This window comes from Poeciliopsis prolifica, unplaced genomic scaffold, assembly GCF_027474105.1.
Source record: "Poeciliopsis prolifica strain line A6 unplaced genomic scaffold, Auburn_PproV2 SCAFFOLD009, whole genome shotgun sequence".
Classification (NCBI taxonomy): Eukaryota; Metazoa; Chordata; class Actinopteri; order Cyprinodontiformes; family Poeciliidae; genus Poeciliopsis; species Poeciliopsis prolifica.
This window is the reverse complement of record NW_026562384.1, coordinates 7,388,432-7,411,104: the sequence shown is the minus strand read 5'-3', so window position 1 is coordinate 7,411,104 and position 22,673 is coordinate 7,388,432. Positions and strand designations below refer to the sequence as shown.

General features: G+C 40.0%; 2 protein-coding genes across 4 annotated transcripts; both read left to right on the top strand.

Annotated features, from left to right (window-relative positions):
• The first annotated feature begins 319 nt into the window (after positions 1–319).
• On the top strand, positions 320–17,087 carry LOC129362496 (ectodysplasin-A-like). 3 transcript variants are annotated; one of them, XM_055034039.1, is made up of 8 exons: positions 320–762; positions 7,631–7,730; positions 10,726–10,764; positions 12,019–12,174; positions 12,509–12,537; positions 12,648–12,699; positions 15,110–15,240; positions 15,475–17,087. In XM_055034039.1, the coding sequence occupies exons 1-8, from the start codon at positions 436–438 to the stop codon at positions 15,736–15,738; spliced, it is 1,098 nt and encodes a 365-aa protein (XP_054890014.1). In that variant the 5' UTR covers positions 320–435; the 3' UTR covers positions 15,739–17,087. The 3 variants fall into 3 exon arrangements, with proteins under 3 accessions (XP_054890014.1, XP_054890013.1, XP_054890012.1); XM_055034038.1 differs by having other exon boundaries at positions 12,019–12,183; positions 15,110–15,234; XM_055034037.1 differs by having other exon boundaries at positions 12,019–12,183.
• Positions 17,088–17,354: 267 nt separating this feature from the next.
• Positions 17,355–22,565, top strand: LOC129362502 (tumor necrosis factor ligand superfamily member 13B-like). The gene is made up of 6 exons (XM_055034045.1): positions 17,355–17,652; positions 17,778–17,865; positions 18,974–19,030; positions 19,116–19,228; positions 19,319–19,463; positions 21,310–22,565. The coding sequence occupies exons 1-6, from the start codon at positions 17,467–17,469 to the stop codon at positions 21,423–21,425; spliced, it is 705 nt and encodes a 234-aa protein (XP_054890020.1). The 5' UTR covers positions 17,355–17,466; the 3' UTR covers positions 21,426–22,565.
• The last annotated feature ends 108 nt before the right edge of the window (positions 22,566–22,673 follow it).

The window sequence follows — 22,673 nt, the reverse complement described above, 5'->3', positions numbered from 1 at the left end:
ATATATATTTGCATGTGAAAGTTGTTTTTTACCAAGGTGGGTCCCCTTAAAAAATGCTGAGATCCTCTGGCTTAGTTAAATCCAGGTGTTCTTTTTTTTCCGCCCTTACTTTTTAAATTTTCTCTCGCAGCGTCCCGTCTTCACGTGTTGTAGTACCTACAATTGCCCATTAGGCGTCGCTCAACCACTGGCCCTTTTGAATCCAGCGCCCAACCTCTGTCCCGGACTGTCTGGATTAGTCAGCGCTCTGGACCAATTACAGCCGAGCTGGGCGGGACATCCATTGTTACTACAGATCCTGGGAGAAGTTTGCAGCCGACCTGCTGCTGCTGCACCTATGATCCTTCACGTAAATGAATAGACCCGGCTCGACGCGCCACCAGACGAGCTGATTATGCCGAGATAAGGAGCATATGACCCGCGCTCCCTCCGATAATGGCATGCGATGACGCTTCACCCGCCGAAGACTTCCCGGACACGGTGATGCCCAGGGGGGCTCCCTGCATGTGCGGCAAGAAGTGCAGGGGTCGGAGCGGCAGCGCTGTCTTTCTGGGATTATTCCTGCTGTCGCTCACCCTCCACGCAGTCAACCTGGTCTGCTATTTGGACCTGCGCTCCGAGGTGAAACGGGAAATTACCCACCAGAAACGGGACTCTATGGCGACACACGCCCGGGTTGACCTGGATGACCCGGTGGGGATTCTGCCGCCCGGCCACCCGCGAGCGGACACCGGCAACAGGCGCAGCGAAGAGGACCGAGAGGTAAAAGGAAAAACCTGTAAGGAGATTCAGCACGCTTCTTCTTTCGGAGGCTGGCTGGTTGCTCCTGTTTCTGTGTCAGGGTGCCAGGTTGTGTGTCTGCGTTCTGTCCTCTGCGTGTTTCACTGGCCAACTTCATGTCCTGTCACCAGTCTGTTTCAACCCAGATCCCAGGGAGATGCATGTTGAGAGAAATATCTGATTCACTCATCGTTCAGCCTGTCAGGTAAACCCATCCGCCCTGCCTCAATGAAGCGTCTCCGTTCAAGTATATATCGGAATAACCCTAACCCTACAACTTATTCATCATTCCAGTTTATCTTCTCCCCCCTTTTAGAAACAGAGTTGGATGCTCAGAGTTTCACCCAGATGGAAACGCACAGGGGGGTCAGTGAGTGTGCTGGGGCAGGTGGACTGCACATTAATTGAATCACCAGCAGGTGCAAAACCCCCAGGGCTGATGTAAATTCATCAGGACTTAGATGGGGCACTTGGTACTTGGAGCAGAGCCAGTCTCCGTCTCACATGTGTTTTCCCTTTTGGCAGCGGCTTGATTGAACACTCATTGTGTTGTCTGTGGCTTTGGCAAACAGCCTCGCCCCCCACCCACCTCTCCCTGGCTCCCCCAACCCCTAATTTGATCAGCACGAAAAGTACCAAGTTGCACCTCTCAACTTTACGTTGCTGTCTCACTCCTGCTCATTTGTCAGCGGTTGTGTAAGCTCTGAGCTGGAGAAAACGATCCTCTGTGTGGGACATTGGCCAGGACCTGTAGCTGTGACCCTGAGGAATTTAAGTTTTCCAGTGCAAACACATTTATTCCTCTGGAGGGAACATTAATGAGATCCATCCTAAGTATTGGGATTTCTCCATAACATTTTTTTTTCTCTCAAGAGCTCGGGATATTTATTTAGCTGTGTCTTTGCTTGGCTTATTTTCGATGGTAGCTGTTTCCCTTGTTGTAGCCGAGTGAGACGGGCCTGGTATTCGGACCAGATGGTGATGCTTCATGATGTGAAAGACTGTAGCCCAGCTGTAAATATTTAGCAGTGCTGTGATGCTGTCCGTTCCAGATGTCTGCATTAAACAACTCTGATTACACGTCCCACAGTTTACATAGTTGGAGAAACGGGAGCATGTGGCATTGAGGCCGCACTTGTTAGCCTTTTTTTTTTTTTTTTTTGTCCAACTCCGTTCCTTTGAAGAATCTCTCTTGTAGAGTTTAAAAAATGTTTATTGGAATCTTCACACGCGTCTCCATCAAAGGTCCCCCCTCAGCAGGACTGGTTTGAAATTTAATGGGACGTACAGGTATACAGACAAGTGCAGCAGAACAATCAGCATACATCTGATGTGGCAAACATAAAACAAGTGGTACTCAACTGTCCTTCACGGCATGTGCAACCTGGATTTGTTTTTGTTGTGCGTATTACCTATGTTTTGAGAAAGACGGGTGATCTGGATGTCTTCATTATGGTAAAAAGAATTTTTAAACATTCATCGGTTTTAGCAGAGTTTCTTGGCGAAACAAATCCATTTTGTTTCTGTGAACAAGTGCATCCAGAAGAATCTCAAAGAAGAAGAAAAAAAAGAGCTGTTTCTAGTTTGGCAGCTTCTTGTGTCCCACTGAGAAGAGAATGATTGCTTGACATCCCGCTGTCACTGTAGGTGTCGACAGACAAGACAGAAATGGGTTATCTCTGACATTTTTTGTCAAATGTTACTCTGGTCAGTTTACCTCTTCACCATTTCATATCCCTATTTCACATATGCACATTGCTCTTTTGTCTCTAAATAAACCATTTTGGACTTATATCCTTTGGGTATAAGTCCAAAATTATTGGAATAAACCAATAATTATAATGATGAATTGCTGATAAATGTTAATATTTCACCCATAATTAGATTTTATTGTATATTGCTTTCTGAAAACTTAGGTTAACTGTTATCCCCTTTTAATTTTGGTTCTAGCTCCTCGTGTGCATTATGACAGAGAAACGACCCAGTATCAGACCAAAAGGACTCTAAATGAGCTCACATAATTAACTTTGCATAAAACAGACTGCGAGTAGAATATGGAAAGTCAACTTGCGTCTATATAGATACAAGTGAACACCAGGTTCATATAGAACCGTCAAGCAGTCAACCAGTCAACCAGCAAGTCAGATGTGACCAAACTACAAACGCTGAAGTAGAGAAGGGACAAAATGATTAGAACTCCACGTTGTCCCTTCTCACTCTTTGTAGTGTTGGGCTTTTTTTTTTTTTTTTAGCAGACTTCTTCTGGTGTTAGATGGAGCCATCTACCAAGTGACGCCAATTGACATTCCGTGCAGCATATTTCATAAAAGTAGATGTCTGCTTTAAAACAATTCATAAGTGAATTAAATACAGCTAATAGTAGTTTTTCCTTGTAATGAACCAGCGGCCCTCCGTCATGTACCCGACCGCTCAGTGACCGCTAAACACCCCCGTGGCCCTGATAGAAAAGGTGGCTCTAGAAAACGATGGATAGATATTAGCTGCGTTTGTCTCCATAATCCATGAAAACACTAAACCATAAAGAAAAATATTCACTTCTTGTAATTATTTATCTGTAAAATTAATTTAAAAAAATACTAGTGTAGCAGTAAGTGGTAATAGAAAAACGTATAAAGGTTTAAGAATATTAATTGTTTATTTCGGTTTGTTTGGAGGCAGTAGGAAAGGACAAAAGCCAATTGGTACTTTGAATATTGTATATTTTGAATACTTCAGAGAGGAATTGGTTTGTATACTGGCACAAAATGGTAGTAAAAAGAAAAGAAATGGCATTTCTTTGAACTGAATACATTGTTTATAAGGGCTAAGAGTCACACTTTATTGCATATTTGTCAGCTATAGCCTGCTGCCTTCTCTTAGAGTAGATGTTTCGACACAGTCAGTCTTGAGCGTAAACCAGAAGATGAAAATCCAATCAAAAGAAAGCAGCCACTAATAGGTATCAGAGATCAAAAATCTTGAGTGTGTGTGTGTATAGTTCCAGAAATGGAACTGATGATGATAAATGCAAGTCACATCCAGCAGACTTTAGTTTTCTATGCCAGTATTCATCTCAATCATTAACAAGAATGGCAGTGCTTAGGTCTTAAATTTTTTTAGAAACAATCATAAAACTAAGCAGCCGTTTCCGGAATACAGGTAGAACTTAAGAACCACTTAAAAGCTTCACAGTTTCACCAAATCCTTCCAGTTGCTCTCTTAATCCAAGCAGATGAGCTGGCGATTTATGATCTGGGTCTGGGAAGTGATCTTAACAGTCCTCACCTCCACCTCGCTGTTGGTAATGCCCTTGAGCAAGGCAGTAAATTCCAGCTGTTTCGCAGATCTGCTCAGTTCCCAACAGTAAAAATAAAACAACCTCCGTCCAGGTGTGTATGGCGCTAATATCTATGATGGTTGCGAGATGTGGGGGTTGAGCATGTTGTGCCCTTATCCACCTGACATCAGCGAGAGAAATGCATTAAAGTGTGATCTGAGGATTATTTGATCGTGTTAGCTCGGCTCATGTTTTCTTCTCGGGCCTTCTGTTATATGAAATAATTCTGTGCTCTGATCTGTGCCTTCAAAGTCTCAGAGAGAGCACATGCTGAAACATCTGGAGTCTGGTTAATGGCTATTAAAAAAAAAAAAAAAAAAAAGCCAGTTTGATGGGAATCAAACTCAAAAGTCCTTACTCGCGTACAATGTTGAGGCGCCGGGTGGGCTGTGACCCTCTTTTGATTGTAATTTGCTGCCGATAACTAAAAACAGTAAGTGTCGTGATCGTTCACTCGGATGTCATGCGTAAATAAATGAACCGTCGTAAAAGCCCAATAGGAGGTTAAAACACCGGCGATGTGAGGATGCAAACACATAAACGCGCACAGCCTGAATCGTCCTGACAGGCAGATGGCGCAGACAGATTGAGTCCAGAGTCGTCGCAAACATCAACCAAAATAATAAATTCTCTACGTGTTCAAGTGAGGAATATCTCCGCCAGCAAGTGTTGCAACAGTCCGAGGGATGATTGGCTGCTGACGGGCTACATTTCCCTCAGGTTGAACTTCATAGTGTATGCGTACTGTTATTGAATTACCCGGGTTATGGTTTAAAACACATGGCTCGCCCAGAGAGACGCGGCTAAGACAGGGAGGCCGCCCTTTTTGTATGTGGTGTTTTAAAAGAAAACACGCTGTCATCGTCAAATTCGATCGCTTGAATCACAGGAGTATCACGAGCCGTGGGCTCTCGGGAGGATGCATGCCACTGGGGTTAGTAATGCCTGCACAGCGGTGATGGGCACCCGACATGCAACATCAGCCACCAGCCCCCGGTTTCACCTCCTCAACTTTGTAACCTCACATTCTTAAGCGCTATTGGGTTTCACACGTCTTGGCCGCGATCAGGATGGATATTTAGTGCAGTAAAATAGAAAGGAGAATCTACTTGTCGTCTTTAGTCATCATAAATATGTAGGGAATCTGATGTTTAAAAGTGCTAGCAAGCTTACAAGCTTTCGGAGTGGTGCTAATTAAAGCAAAAGCAGCAATCCTGTAATAGCAAAATTACACAGCCTGGGGTGACTGAATTTTAGTCATATCCTCACGAAGCAACAGGGAATCGCATCCACGGCTCGCAACAGCAACCCCCTCACTTTGAAGATTTGAAAGCCCTCTAATTAATTGCATTTTCCCTTTGTGCCGAAAAAAAAAGAATGGTTTACTCAATAGTTGGCACTTGGCATACATACCAACACGTTGTCATCCTGATTTACTGTAACTCGGCGGGGCTTTGAAGACGATGAAGGCTGCAAATGTTGTAATGATGTGAAACCAAGCAAGCGAGAGTGTGAAACCATTCCGCATGGTACTTTAATGGGAGCTTTTAGTTTAAAATGAATTTTTCTTCCCCGCTCTTTTGCCTTCATCTGTCAGCTGCGCCGGTTTGGTAGTAGCCTCGCAGACTGCTTGTTTGTCTTTCGTCGTTCTGCCGGGCCCTTAATCTCGGGCCAGAAATTGGCTGCAAGATCATGTTTGGCTGTCAGAACAGACGAAAGTGTAAAGCCATATGGCTGAACATACACACCAAGAATACTTTTGAGATCCCCTTCTTCCCCCCACAACCCCCTCGTTCTTTTACACACCAACAGCTGGAGAGGAGATGTGGAGGCACCTGCACGCCAAATGAACAGCAAACGTTTCTGCTCCCAGGAACATCTGGAGCGGCTGTGTGTCCATAAACTGTTCCAACTCGCGCTCGTTCATCGGTTCTGGATTTCCCGGGCCTCGTAAGGTCAGACATAGCTGACAGCTGGTCAGGGACGTAGATGTTAACTGCACTCTGAGCCGGCTGGGGAGGTGTTTGACATGATTCAGCTCATCGCTCGCTTCGGGGAAGGCATTCGGGAGGGTGTGTGTTCCCACATCTGAAAAGAGGTATAGAAAACTAGAAACATAACTTCTTGTGTCTGTCTTCTTATGGTCTGTCAGTGGTTTCGGTTTAAAACCACACTGGAGAGGCACTGGGAGTTCACACTGCTTCAGAAGGGAGCGATATCGGGTTGTTGGGGCTTCATGACTGAACTTTTAGAAATATTTCCCATTTTACTATCTCTAGAAATGCAAACCTCAATGTATTTTATGTTGCAGCCTAACACAACAAAAAAATATATATATGAAATGGAAAAAAATGCACATAAAAGATGCTTATAGTTTCTAAAATATTTTACATGTACAATGAGCAATACTTAAAAAAAAAAATTATATGATCACATGTCAAAAACGTAAAGCCAAAAACGAATATCTACTATGGTTGCACAATTTCGGAAAATATTATTGGTGAATTTTTTATTTTGTTTTTAAGTTAAGAAATCCACATTTTTGTCAATCCCCTTGTCTTCAGTTGTTCATTCACTGCGACCTTCACCTCTCCATTGTGAGATTAATATTTCACGAACAAAAGATTTGTGATATATATACACAACACTAATATCAAAAGGAAATAACATTTTCTTGTCATTTGACAAATATGTCCTAGTTTTGTCGATCGATTCAAACATTAAATATTTCACAGGTGGAAATGAAGGGCATGTGTGATGGCTGCACGTGAAAAAAATATACGTACACATTGTAGGATATGATAAAAGAAAGTCTGCATGGTGGTTTGGATGTTTTTGGTGCCAGGTTTCAGGGCAGACTGACACTGATCAGCACGCCAACATGTAGGTCATACAAAGGGACAGCAGTGGGAAAATTGATTTGCGGATCTTAGATCAGCCACACCAGATCTGTTTCTTGGACTTCTTTTTTGTTGTTGTTTTTTATTTTATTTTGGTTTTTCATGTCATCAATGAATAGGCTGGGACCAGGTGCATATGAATAGGTGTTGCTCTCAAATTAACCCCACCTCATGTCCTCCTTTTGTGTTAAAAAAAGAAGAGAAAAAAAAGGTGAATTTTAGAGCGTGCGTGGCCAGGTGACGAGTTCAGACACAGACAGAAACGACTCGGGTTACAGGATAAATTACCGCCCGTACTGGGACAAACAATGACTTGGCCACAGGTGAACGTCTCGGCTCGCGTCTTTTTAAATGCCCCAAATTGTTTCTGTGCAAACATTATATGCCGAGAATAGAATCAATACTTGTAATGTGTGTTTCCCGCTCAAAACCTTGGATTGTTTTTCCTTTATTTTCTGTTTACTACAAATGCTTCATCCCAGTTGGCATTGCTGCTATTGATATTCACAGCTGTTTGATTCGGGGCTCTTTTGTTTGACGCTTGTTGCACGTTTGAGTTTAGGGCAATTTTCCACTCTTAAATTTTCCCTTACCCTCTTTTTGTTCCCTTCAGGAGCGGCTCCTCTACAGAAACGATGACTTCCATGGCACAAAAGACAGCAGAGGAAGAACACGACGAGCAAAAAGGAGTCCTGGCAGGGAAACAGAAACAGGTGTGAGGCTTTTTTTTTTTTTATTCTTCCACACCCTTACAAAGAAACTGTAATCGGATGCTGCTTCCCACCTCGTCATTTAGGCTTTTCCCTGGTTGATAACAATTTCCAATTTACTTTGAGGTCTGACCTTCCAAATATATGTATAGCACTAATTTTGCAAATGGATGCCTTTCCATGGGAAGGGGATCCATGAACATTTGGAAATAATTTCAAATTGGAACTGTGTTGGAATTAAATGAAATTTTATGCAATGTAATCTTACCTCTGTTGTTGGCCAACATAAACATATTGTTTGTCACAGCCAAAGATAATAATAATAATAATAATAATGCCATTAAAAAAGGTTTCAACAGATTTATTTATTTCCAAAGCTTGATCAAAATTTAATTATTTTATTGATCATTCAGTTCTTTCACTGAAGAACTGAAAATAGGAATGTCCATAATGTCGTTCAAGTATGGAGAACTGGAGAGAGCACATTAAGACTTTTTAATGGATAGCTTTCTTTTGCTCCCTTAAAGTGAAAAATAAAATGTGGTCACAATTGTGGCTTTAGTCGTACAAGTTTATAAAACTGTGTCAATGTGAAGAAGAAATGTTGCGACGAGGGGCATGGCCTTAAACCCCAACAATACGCAGTATGCCACGTGCATGTTATTTGAATAACATTAAGTGTGGTTGTTTTAGTCACCGTTATGCCAGAATGTACTTTCCTCGACTATATTTAAAATCTATTAAAGCAGTGGCCATGGTTGCTAACCTGAGCGTTCATGACAGACTCTGCTGACAAGAAGAAGCTGTAGCACAGCAGAGAGAAAGCAGGAGGGTGTGAGCAGCACATTCACAGGAATGATTGACAGCACAAAAATCCTATTTCTGAAGGCTCAGTTTATTTGTAAACTTGACAGCGTAGAGAAGTGAGTTCTCTCTGCGTAGAGAGAACTCAGAGAAGCTCATTATACTTTCAGAACATAATTAAACAGAATTTTAACAAATGTAAAATACTATACACATGCATATATATATAATTTTTCTTTTTTTTTTTTTTTTTACTGCTGTTTTAAAGGCCAGCCTCCAGGGGTAATTAATTATCCAGATCTAAAATTTCCTAATTATGCATCCCTATCTAACAAGTTCTGTATGTTGCTTGTAAGAAGTAAACAGTTTTGAATCCAGCAGAAAATGAATGAAATATAAGCTTTAAGGTGTCTCCAGCTTTTACCTCACTTTTGGGAAACTCAATAAAAAAGTTTTTTTTTTTATTCTTGAACTTTTGATTACCAATCAAATGCTTTCACAGGAAACCCAGCAGATGTTGTCCTCTGGATTAGTCCACTCTTGTTGATGACATTGCACCTGCTGCCTTGACTGTTGAGCAATTGTTTCTGTAGTAACGGGGTTCGGTTACTGTGTAAATAAAGGGCTCATGTTGGGATTATGGCTCCTAAGTTCTGAAAACTGGATGTTAATGGCTTCTCACTTCTCTATGGAATAAATTATGTTAGTATTTTTTTAAACTTCTTTGTGCTAACTTTACAAAGCGACCCCACCACATCATTTGGCTGTGCTTTTATAGCAAAAACATTAAGTGAAATGGGATTGATTAGTACTTGGATAGCAAGCGAGGACAACAAGAGCTTTGGGAGGGTTGCACCAATTCGAAACAGACAGTGAAATCCTCTCGATTTTCCTCGGTCTCAAAATAACACAGTCTCTCAAATGTCGTTCGCACCTATCATCGCACATCTGAATACTAGAATAATAACAAGCAGTGTTGATGGCTTTCATTATTTTAAGCTGATTTATGTAAACTAATAACTCCATTGAAGGGAAAAAAAAAACCCACATGGCCAATATGTCTGAATTAGCTTTTGTTTAGAATCTTAGCGATGCAAATTAAAAAAAAAAAAAAAAATGGAAAAAAAGCAAAGACTTTGATGTTTCATGTCTGAGTGCAACAAGTGCACCATGATCACAAGGCATTCCAGCGTCTGTGGCGTGACACTGAATACTTGGGGTGTGGCGGCGGCGGGGGAATTTAGTGATTGTGTTTAAATTAGAAGAAAAAACTCACCTTTGAGAGTTTCTACATAAATCAGTAACGTCCCGAGCCTCTAAACACTAATCATTCCCAGGTCTTTCCTCTACGCCGAGCACACAGACTAAGACTTTTGTAATCTCAGCCTTAGATGTGTGCTGTTTTGTGTGCACTTATGTATGCGTGTCCTTTTTTTTTTTTTTTTTTTTTTTTTGCACGTGTGTGTGTGTCTGCAGCGCTCCTCTAACAGGCACCAGATTCCAGATAGGGCTGCTCGTTAAGAGAAATCTACGCGGATGCATCCAGTCATTTAGCCAGGGGAGAAATGCCGGCCCATATGTTTGAGGGGGGACTCAAACTGTGAGGTTTTAAGGTTAAATGGCCTTTGTAGTTCTAATGACATGGTAAACATGCACAAAAAGGCTTTTTGAAAGGATTCCTCAGCTGAGCATATATTTATGCGTGCACATTTTAACTCCGGAGCAATGACATTGATGCAAACATCCAGGCGTGTGCGGCTGCGCACACAATAACGAAGGAGGGGGGAGGGGGATTGGTTGCCGGTGGTGAATGTATGCTTAAACAAACACACGCACACATGTACACACTTTCATCTGTGTTCTCCATCTGGGTCTAATTCAAAGAAAAAGGATTTTGGCAGGATAAAGTATCTCTCTAATGATCTTCTCCAGTTCCACTGCCTGCGAATGCTTAAGGCACTTGTTCATACAGAGGAGGTGAAACCGCACTTACAAATTACTACACTACGAGACACCGCAGACTGACATACCTCCACTCCAGTGTGTTTCGCCACACACTGTCTGAATCTGGTAAACCCGATTATAGGATACCTGCGTGGAACGAGGCGGACGCTCGGGATGCTGTCCCAAGATGGTGATTGTTCATAAAACTACTTCAGGAATAATCATGCTGCTATTTTTTTTACTGTTTCAGAATCAAATGGAAAGGAGAAGAGGAAAGAGAGAAAAAAAGGTATTTATCTGCTTTTCGTTTGGTTGTTGAGAAGGCTGCAGCTTGTATCGCCTAATTACAATTGGTACTGTGCCTTGGAAGATGTCTACTGGGATTTTATGTGGTAGACAAACAAAGTGGTATAAAATTAGATGGAAAACTAGATTGTTTCAAACTTTTTTACTCCTATGTCTGAAATATGTGGGATGCATTTGTATTAAGTATTCTTTCCTCTGATGCTATTAAATAAATCCAGTACAACCAATTAGTCAATTTACTGGTAAGTAGTCTACACATATGCAACTTAATTTTAGTATAAATAGAGTTGTTCTGTAATGACTTCTGGGGTCATGAATGGGTCAGGTTTGGATTTTTGAAGTGGTTCCTGGAGGTTTAAAGCAGCTTTTAGCATCTCATTGGACTAATTCTTCATAAAAATGGAAAGAGATTTCCACAACTGCAGATGTAACTTTAAAAAGGCTGTCAACATAAACAGAAAGGCCTGTCACCATGGTAAGTCTGGAAGAGCTGCAGACATCCATAGCTCAGGTGGAAGCATCTGTCAACAGAACCACTTTTAGTTGTGCAGGCCACACATCTGGCCTTCATGGTAGAGTGGCAAGATAAAAAGCAGTTGTTGAAAGAAAGCAATAAGAAGTCAAGCTTTTGAATTGACACACACAAAAATATATTCTTAAAATTAAGAAAGGCTATGTTCAAATTTGAAATAAACATGCAAAAGAAGTTTTAGCCAAATGAGACCAAAAGTGAACATTTTGCCCTGCATGCCAAAGTCTGCGTGGCAGAAAACCTAGAGCCCAATGCTCCATGCCCACAATGAAACTTATTTTAAAAATCTGGCAAGACATGAAAATTAACATCGCCACGCTCACTCTCCATAAAGTCTGACTGAATTTGAGTGATTTTTGCATGTCCACAATTAAACTTGAACTTTTCACTTTGAAGTTACTTTATTAACTGTTCGGAAAAACAAAGCAAAAAATAAACTATGCATCTTGTTTTTCACTTCCAATTAAAGTCAAGTTTGTGTTGATCTATCAAAAAAAAAAACCTAGTAAGGTTTGCAGTTGTAACGAGACAAACTGGAGCGTTTGGAATATGATCATACTTGCGTGTATTTTGTTTTGTGCTTTCCATCAAGACCTTCATGGCTCTGGCCTGTCTTCATATGAACGCATCCCTTAAGATCATGCAGGGCCAAGTTCCTGATTAGATTCCAACAAAAGTAACCTTTTTGTCTTTCACTTTCTGCAGCAAAGAAAAGGCCTGGACCGCCTGGTCTCCCGGGTCCCCCAGGGCCACAGGGCCCGCCGGGCATCCCCGGGATCCCCGGTATTCCAGGAAGCAACGTCGTGGGGCCCGTAGGACCTCCCGGACCCCCTGGGCCACAGGGACCTCCAGGCCCTCAAGGTCCGGCAGGTACAAGACTTCGTGCAACATATGCTGAGATAACTGAGAAAACAGCTCAGAGATTTTCCACCTAGATTACAGTGGTCCCCCAGCACATTGCCGCTTTCCCACACTAGAAGGGGGCTCAAGTTGTCAAAATTGATTAACTCATTGCCTCCACTGTGAGGCTGTCTGATTCAGGTTGTCAAACATTGTGCAGAATAGCAGTGATTTATCCTTAAACTATGTCAGTGTTTGTTTTGTTTAATCACCGCTCCTCCTTTTGTTTCTCTCCAGCATTGAACTGCAGGATTTAAAAAAAAAAGAAAATCATGTCTGTCTTTTATTGTTGCAGGGGTTTCTGATAAGTCAAAGAAATTCCAGGTAAGAGTGCACCCTTCACTGAATTATATCTAATTCTACAAATATTTCTCAATGAGAGGGCCTGCCTGCCCCCCTTGCAAATTATTCACCTGGGGTTCTTTGTTTTCCAGCCGGCAGTGGTTCACTTACAAGGACAAGAAACAACAATCCAAGTGAGGGAAGGTGGGTGCCTCGCTCATGCTCACTCAGAGATATACTAGCATGTTTGACACAAAGCAATAAGCACGAATTATCCTTGTCACTGCTGTTTGTCAAACACACAATTTTGGAGTTATACCAAGCAGACGGGCCGGCCAAACACTAAAATTACAAGAAAACAAATGACATTTCTTTAGATTGTTGGCACGCCTTTGATGCTCGAGAGATCCAGCACGCCACATCTGAGGGTCAAAATGCGGAGCCATCTCCAAGTCCCTGTTAAAATGTAAAGCTTGTGCTATGTAAGAAAATATGTAGCCGTGATACATAATTTCATTTTTTACACATATTAGTTCCAATTAACTAAGAAGGAAAAACTGCAACATTAGTGCCCATCCTTTACCTGATAGTTTATTGAAGCACATTTCCATTTGATTTTCAGCGTTTAGTTTTCTTTGGCACATACCAAGATCAATTACAGTCAAATAACCTCATCTAACGAAACTAAAATGAAGTTGGCCTGTTACAGTTGGAATTCCCTGGCATTTGCTGACTTACAACCTCTAGCTAAAGGCATACAATGCAGAAAGGTTATAAAGGATCTCATTGTACAAAGATTTTGGTGAGGTTAAGAATGTAAGAATCCACAGTAATATATCTTGGCACAATAAAGACAATCTTTAGTTATTAGAGAGAAAAAAGGGACAATGGTTACAACGGCTGAGGGTTTCTCTAAAACTAAAGCTAAACAGAAATTGATGAAGGAGGCTGCTTGACCACAACACCGAAGGAGCTTCAGGAATTTCCACTGAATGTTCCTTGTGACAACGGTCTTATGTATTCTCCATATGTCTGGACTACGGAGTAGGTTTACATGAGAAAAGCCTTTTTCTTTTGTCCAGAGAAAACATCCACGTCTGACTAAAACCTCTCAAAACGTGTGGGAATCTTTATGATTTAAAGGAGACAAACTGAAACCTTGGGCAAATATTTTAGCACTTAAAGAAACATGCTTAGTGAAACATGATGATGGCTGCATCATGATCTGGGGTTAGCTGGAAAATTTTGTATGTCAAGATGGATGAATGTGTGAGTAGCTTTGACCCAAAGACTTCAGGTTCTTGCTAGAAGGATGAGGAGTGATTTTTATTTTTTCTGTGTCAAACTAAGTCCAACAAAATAACGACTTAATGTGAAGAGAATTCAGGTTTTGGTACAGATGAGCTAGAATCCTGAACTAGAGTCCATAGAAAAACTACAAATACTGTTGGCGCATTACTGTTGGCGCATATAAAAGATGTCTGCAAGACCGAGTTAGCAAGTACTTAATCCTTTCAGGATTTTGTGCTGTTTTTTGTGATTTTTGCAGGTTAAAATTACTGTTTTTGCAGCACCTTTTTTCAAAAAGCTGCAGTGAGAGCTGCAATTTTTTTAAGCTTTATTTTTTGCCATAGCATGGTCTTATAGAAATACTTGGTATCGTTGCTCATAACTTCTCCAAAAAAGACTATTATATCATATTAAAGAATTAAAATGGAAATAACATTTTCACTTAATTCTAGTAAAATTATGGTTTGAGGAGTTGTCAAAGTGTAAAAGTGTAATTTAATATTGGTCAGTAAAGTTAACATGACCTGTATATTCAGTAAAAGAAAATCCTACAAAACTTCTTAAATGGTTCTTCCAAAAGGCAAATGTTACCGTTTAGCATCACATGCCTTCATCCTGCAGGTTCGACTTTCACAAGATGTCATGAAACATTAGGTTAAATTAGAAGTGGTCTAAGGTTATTGGTTAAAACCCAGCCAAGCTGCAGTGATTGGTTAGAAATGACGAAAAGACATAAAACGTTAAATTGCTTGGAAAGATTTGCAGAGACGTGAATTTGTGAATGATGAGGTAATTTGAGTCAAGTTTCGACATTGCAACTTCCTGGAGGGACTGAACGCTGCCAAGTGAAGGAGTGAGACACCTACAGACTACCACCAATGAAGACCGATTGTTGACAATATTCAAACCAATTTTGTTTCATTTTTGGTCCTTTAAACAGATGTATTTCTTACTCGGTTGAATTGCAAAGGATGAATGTCAGAGGTGCTCTTAAAATGAGAAAGTACATTTTTCTGCTGGAGAAATGTTTGATTCTGAGACTTTAACATTGTGCAGAATGATAACAGCCTAAGTAAGTAATCTTACTGCTGTTTCATGTTCATTTAACACATGTAAGCCGGCTTTAAATGTCAGAGCCATGTGGCCTGACGTCAGGACCGACAGGCTCGCATGCTACCTCAGTCCTTCTTCTAAGACAAAGCACAAGCATCATTAAGCAGGTTTATATTCTGTCAGTGCCAAGATCTGTTTTTTGTTAAAACTTAGCCACGAGTTGTTTATGTTGACCGTTTGTCTCGCCCTGTGTTTGTTGTGACATGTTTAGATCTGTCTCAAGGCGTCCTCAGGAACTGGAAGATGGTGTCCATCAATAAAGACGTGTTCAGGATGAACCCTCGCACCGGAGAGCTGGTGGTGCTGCTGGACGGTGTCTACTTCATATATAGTCAGGTAGAAGTGAGTACGGTCCTTGACGTAACTCCTTTAAAATTACAGTCTGAAGAGCTGGCAGCTGATCTTAAAAGAAATCCTGCCTGCTTTGTTAATGTCTGAGTCACTCTCTTCCCTCTGTGGCTCAGTGTGCAGCTCTGGAAGTCATGCTTCTGCTGCTGCTCAGGCTTTCAGAGAACCCCTAAATTGTTTAGATTACCCCTCTCAGTCTTGTGCGGCTCTCTTTTCTTTTCCCACCAGGTGTACTACCTCAACTTCACCGACATTGCCAGCTATGACGTGATGGTGGACTCCAGCCCGTTCCTACGCTGCACGTGCAGCATCGAGACAGGCCAGCGCAAGTTCAACACCTGCTACACGGCAGGCGTGAGCCTGCTGCGCTCGGGCCAGAAGATCTCCATACGCATAGCCCACGAGTACACGCTCATAAACATGACCAATCACACCACCTTCCTGGGCAGCGTCAGGCTCGGAGAGGCTCCATCTGCTGGACAGAACGGTTAACTGCACTCACCGTCTGCTGCCTTTTCATCCTGCCTGATGTGGGATTGCTGCGTTCATTTCAAGGCCAATGTCTAGAGGACACTCGGCAAGCTTTGGTGACTTTTGTTCACTTGAAAATGTTTGCCTTTAAAAAGGACTCTGAACACTTCAAATACTTTCCTTCCACATGAATCTGTGCAGAGATACGCCTTTTGGAACCAAATATCCTCGTCAAACTTCAAAATTTCTATTTATAGTCGCCCTCTGTGTGCAGCAGCTCTCTTTATAACAAAGAAGGACACTGTGCTGATAGGTACTTAGTAACTATGTACTTTTAAGTGCTGTTGAACAATGACACAAAAACACCAGTGATGGTGCCTTGCAAATATATTCATGATTCACACTCCTTCTCAAACCTTTCATCACATTACATAAATATATTTTATGAACATTTTATACAATAGACCAACATGAAGATTTCCTTAGATTTGAAGTGGAAGGAAAATAATTACGTTTTTAGCATTTTTTTTTTATTTATTTACTTTTTTAATTGAATAAAAACCTGAAATGTCTTTCAATGTTTGCTAACTTGACTTTGCAAAAAAACGTCAATCTCACAGATTGGATGGAGAGCGTCTGTTTTTAGGTGTTGCCACAACACCTGATGCAAGTTTGGCCTTTGGCTCATTTATGCATAAAGCTTTGATCCAGACCATTCCATTGGAGCGCTTGCTTTGTTTGCGGCCATCTTGATAAAAACTGAATCCCTGCCTACCAACTAGTTTTCTTTCAGAATTGCATTGTACTTGGCTTTCGCCGGCGTCCAATCAACTCTGACTGGCATCCTACAGCATGATACCGCCATTGCGATGGCATGACATTTTTATATTTTTATTAGTAAAGTTTAAATGCATTCTATGATTTTCCTTCCATTTCACAGCTCTTTTTCTAAGCCCATCAAATAAACTTCCAATAGCAAAAAAAAAACCTTACGTTTGTGATTGTATTGTGGTAAGATATAAAATAGTTCTCTCATGATTTAGTTCCTGTTTCTATTATTTAAGCCTTTTCTATAAGTCATGGAAGGAGGAGTTGAAAACTCTACAAGATGCAAGGACAAAGGACGGTATTCAAAGAGCAACAGCACTATATATATGTATATATAAATATATATATATTTTTTGCGCACATTTGCACTACAGCATCCTTGCAAAACACCAGTGATATTTCTCCCAGTGCTTTTGTTTAGTTACCTTATGACTGAATCCATGTAGAGAAAACAAGTTGTTAATACATGCTTGTACATAATGTATATAAAATGGAATATACTTTTGTAAATGGAGTTGATTGATGGATTAAAATGTTTTCATTTTCTGGCTAAGAGCGCCTCCCTCGTCTTCTGTGTTTGTGCAGCCGGTGGTGTTCATTTGAAGGCCTCCAACCTCCCTTTCAGATCAGCCCGAACTGGCACGAGCGCTGACAAAGACAAATGGTGCTGTGCGAGCGGGGCCTTTGTCTTTATTAAAATGTGGCTTTTTTTTTTTTTACGTTGTCTGCGAGTTTCACAACAAGCCGCGGAGTTGGCTTTTGGTTTCAGCAGTTTTTAAATGAGTTCCATCTCCGAGAGGCAACGAGAGGACAGTTCCTCATTTAGAAACCCATTTTGAAACTGCAGGTTTCCGGCGTGCACTGACGTGCGACCTCACCCGTTTGAGTAGCGGGGGGAACATCCCGTCAACAGGTCTCACTATGCTCTATAATGCTTTATTCTCGCTGACGGCGATCATGTTTTGTCTTAGCCTTTTCCTGACGCACAGGGTCAGTGTTTTAGAGAAAGATTTTCAGAAACTCCGAGGGGACATAAGTCAGCAATTAAATCAGCAACGTTCTGAGGGAGTCCACGGGAAACTGGCCAAGATGTCTAAAACAAGGGAGGTATGTCAATGATTACGCATTATGCTGTCATCTTGGACACTGTACTACTGAGATTTATACCATTAGCGAGTATTCAGATAGCGCTGCAATAATAAATTTCCTCTCGATGCTTTGTTTTCTCCCAGGGCATGAAGCAAAGTGTTTTCCAAAGAGCTCAGAGTTCTCTGGAGAGCTTTTCTAGGAGAGTAAAAAGAGAACAGAGCAGCTGCAGAGGTGGGTTTGGAGCCGAGAACTAAAAAAAAAAAAAAAAGATAAAATGTGCTTTTTAGTTATGCTCTACACTGTAAAACCCAAATGGTAGGCGAAAAACTTATCTTGCTTCAAAGTAGTTTATTAACTAACATGCACATAAACTTTTAATATGATTAAAATGGCATGCATTAGAACCCAACTACTGAGTAATTTGAGGTAGTCATACATAATACAGACTGCTCTTAAGGTGTCTCTGATATTGCCAAGTTCACAAAACTTTAGATATTTTCTAAGTGAAGTCAACTAAAATTGTTAGTTTGTATTTTTTTTTATTTTTTTTTTAGGTGAGGTTCTTTGAAGTTATTAGTTTTGGTTATTATTTTTCCTTTTTGATTAGCTGACAGCTAGTCAGATGGCAGCTGCTTCCACTGACTGTTTAAAACAATTGAATGAGAAATGTGTCAGTGCAGCGAAACATCACGATAGCAAATGTTAACACTTACAATCAGCAAACTGTTATGTTTGGTGCTGTTTCTGTAAAGCCAAGCAATGTCTGTTTTCTTATGTGGAGTAGCCTTGGGTTGAGGCCTTCAAAATGTATGGTTAAGGGCTTTTTTGCCTTATTTTAAATTTTAAATAATTTAAAAAAAATTTTAAGAACTCTAAAAAATCTTTTAACAGACTTGGTGATTATGTATGTTGTCTATTGTATCGCACTTAGTGGATCTCATATTTTCAGATATAAAACAAATTAAGTCATAATTTTCTAGTTGTTAATTATTAAAATAAATTAATTATTTTAAGCACAACCAGCTTTTGTTCCATATCTTGAAAGCAAGATACTGTCTCCAAAGTTTAAACGGTATTATAATAAATTTAAAATCAATTAGTCAAGACAACACATTTAAGTCATGAAATGTAAACATGTTTAGTTCTTTTTCAAGCGCCAACATTTGATGTAACTTTTATAGACGGACTTTTTGTGAAAAGCCAAGTTGTGGTAACTAATCTCCTTTATGAGTTGAGATGTGGTGCTGGGTTTTACAGTGTAATCTGGTAGTGGGATCAGAAATAACATCTTCACAGTTAATAAAATTAAAGCATGGCTCTTATCTGCCTCTCTTGCCAGCGCCGTTATCATTCCTACAGTTGAGAGCTAACACTAACAAACACCCAGAGAGAAGAGGTAAAACTAAATTCAAGTACTTGGCCTCAGTTCGACTCCTTTCTGCCATTATTTTTGAATCAATGTGTTTTGCCTTTCCCCCCAGGAAATATAACTGTGATCCCCTGGACTGTTTCTGCACAGCGAGGAAATACAATTTCACAGAGGGAAAATAGGATCGTTGTCCAAGAAGATGGTTATTACTTGGTGTTTGGACAAGTATTGTGTCATTCCAAATAAAGCGTAACTAAGTTGATATTGCATATGATTTATTCCAAGTATTCTGCTAATGTTCTGCTTAACTCACAGGTTTTGTTTCAAAGTCAAAGCACAGTTATGGGTTATGTCATTCAAAGCTGGAGCTCCACTGAGGCAGAGATGAGACCCACAGAGCTCTTGCGCTGCCTGCAGGATAAAACAGAGGGAGCTTATGACAACACGTGCTACACTGCAGGTCAGTGAGACCCAGCAGCTGCTGCTTTTTGTTGCATGTGAGCAGACAAATTCAAGGGTTCACTAAGAAATGTTGTATTTTATAGTAGGCCAATCTTTGCAGGCCACAGTGCTTAACAAAGATTAAGATATATATATATATAAACGATAAGCATGAAAGACACAAATTATATTGTAATTCAAAGAACTAAGGAAAGCAAATGTGTTTTAAGCAGAAATTTACATGGTCAGTAGTCCGAGCTGCTCTAATGTGGGCCGTCCTACTGCCGGGAAAAAAAGAAAAAAATCCCCATAACTTGTAAATGTAAGAAATGTGCACCTGCAGGAGTTATTCTGAACACCACAAGCAACATTTTAGTTAGAAAAAGGAACAACTTGGGAGGTCATTTTAGTCTTATTGCAGGTGAAATTAAATGAATGGTAAAAAAAAATAAATGTTGATATCTGAAAAGTGTTATATCAAATACACACAATGCTAATTAAAGGATTTATCCAATTAGGGCTATTTGGAGCTGCAAGCACCCACATGATTTAGGACAAAAGCCATTTGTTCATTAATTTGTCCTGTGAAGAATAATGGTTGAAATATGTAAAATGTTGTGGGATAAATAAAAACTCCTGATGGATGTCTAAGAGGTTCCTATTGACCTGGGAAAGAAAGATTTATGAAAATGGATTGAAATAACTATAAATTCTTAGCATAACCTTTTAAGCTTCTGCTTGGATACAATAAACATATTTCCAAACACAATTTTAGATTTAGAAACTTTGTTTTACTTTAAGTTTTACTATTAGGAGTTTGATTTTAGATGCTGTTGATTTCAATTCTAACCAGCAAGACATCTGAGCAAGACGGATGAAATAAAAGTGTGCTGTGATTATAGAAAATGACCTGCAACTGTCAGTGTAGCTGTCAAACAGGATTTAAAAAAAACCCTTACCTAAAAAATGTTTCCTATTCTTTAAGCCTGCGCCTCTGCTCTTGTATAAGTCAGCTCATCTTTCAGCACCGACCCACATATTTAAGAAGTTACACATAAGAGTGAGGAACCATAACAATTACTCTTTTGGCAGATGTTTTCGCTAAATGATTTAATGTGTGTTGAAATACATATACGCTCCTCTTTGAACTGTGTTCTAGTCAGTTTGTGTCAGGACAACCGCAACATGATATATGTGGATAAAACAGCAGGAATCACAGCCATTTATGAAATTAAAGTAAAACTTTAAAAGTATTCAGAAACAGTTTGACAGCCATTTTTCATGCCAGACGAGAGCTTGAGGTTAAGTTATGAAATTTCAATTTACTCTCAAAATAAAGCATCTGATATGTTAAGCAAAAGTATAAGGTTTTATAATTTTTAAATATAATTATCAAGTTTTAGGTACATTGATATATATTTCCTTACTGTGAGAAAGCAGCCTCAATAAGTTTATGTTTTTTTAGCTTTACATAATGTTATAATGTTATTCCCTCCTCAAAAATATACTTGGAGTGTTGCCTTGATTATTTTATGACTATTTGAGAAATCCTACAATCTCCCGTGGCAACCACTGAACTGTGCAAAACGCCTGGCTGGACCGAGCTCTGTCTCAGAGCTGCAGTTTCCCACTCAGCTCCTTCAGACTAGTCAGCAACAATTAGCAGACAGCTGGTGGAACTGAGCTCATACCTCTCAGATAATGGCAGGTAATAAGTCGTTAAAGGGCTGATAGGGGAAGCCCTGCTCAAGGATAATAAGTTGTTCATCAAGTTACATTTTATCTGTAAAGTTGTACATAAAAAATGGGAAAATATTTAAAGAATAAAAAGGTGTTTCAGTTTGAAACATGTTTCTTTATTCCAGGCACTGTGCACTTGCTTCTGGGTGAGGAACTGGAAATGACGATCCCTTGTCGACCATCGGCTCTGATCTCTCTGGAGGCTGACTCGACCTTTTTTGGTGTCGTACAGCTAAACTGAAACAAGTCCACATAAATAGATGGCGTTACTGCAGGAAATGGGAAACTGCCACAGTGCTGAGTGAAAGGATGCAGATAAACAACCATCAGCAACAGGAAAACAGCTGGAAACTTAAGTGTAAACGATGTGCACACACAGTTGGACATTTAATTTGAGCACATTCATAATGCAGGGGGAAATAAAACGTAGATTGAGAAGGGTGTTTTTAACCAAATCAAATGAATGTTTCAATTATTTTGTATATTCACTGCAGATTATTTGTATATAACATCGCACGAGGTTGGAGCATATGCAGAAAGGAGTTTTGACCATTTTTGATCACCCAATCCTGAGTCTTCTCTTATGCTCCCTTCCTTTCAGCTCACCCCACTAATTGCCCATAGATTAACTGGGAGAAATGGGGGATCACTGATTTTGTGTCCGATCAACAATTTCTGTGTTGACGTTGTTATAAATTTGGAATAACTTTGCTTGGAGATGGTATTTCAAAAAAACACATTGGGCTATAATAAATCCTTTACACTTAACAGTAGGAACGAGGTGTTTTAGAGAGTTTTTGTTTTACCTCCCTCACCTTTGTGCTCACTGTGGGTTGCGGCATAGTGAATGTGGCTTAAAGAAATGAGCCTTTGTGAAGTTATAATTATACTACACAGAAACACAAACCTCCTGGATAAGTAATCTGAAGTAAGGGAAAAAAAACTTAAGCATAAAAAATACCTAATTTGAATTCTTTATCCTTAAAAATGCATATTTTAAAAGATTTTTCCCCTGTGTGGTTGTCTGTTGCTGCTCTTTTTCTGTCCCACTAGGATCTTTCATCACTCTATTTTAAAGTGTCTCTTTATACCGCGCTCCTGCTCCACCAACGCCTTGTCTGTTTATTTGTTCCTCTCCTCTATTTCAGGACTGATTTCCGCTTTCCTCAGACTTTGGCAGGAACAAACAGATGTATAAATTGATATCACTTTGTAAAGGGTTTGCTTGGTTGAAATGAAGCTGCACAAGGCAATGTAAATCCTGCAATGTCTTTAATCAATTAAAAATGCGTAAATATTGCAGCTTATGCAAGTGTCATAATTGTTCATCTTTTTACAGTTCTTATTGTTTCCCCAAACATTCAGGAAACCAAAACAAAGAAATGAGCATATGTGTTGGAAATCCATTTATGTATTTTATTTATGTATAAATAAAAGGAGATCTGTTTGCATCATTTTAGTAAAAAGAGACTGATAATCAGTTGTCTAA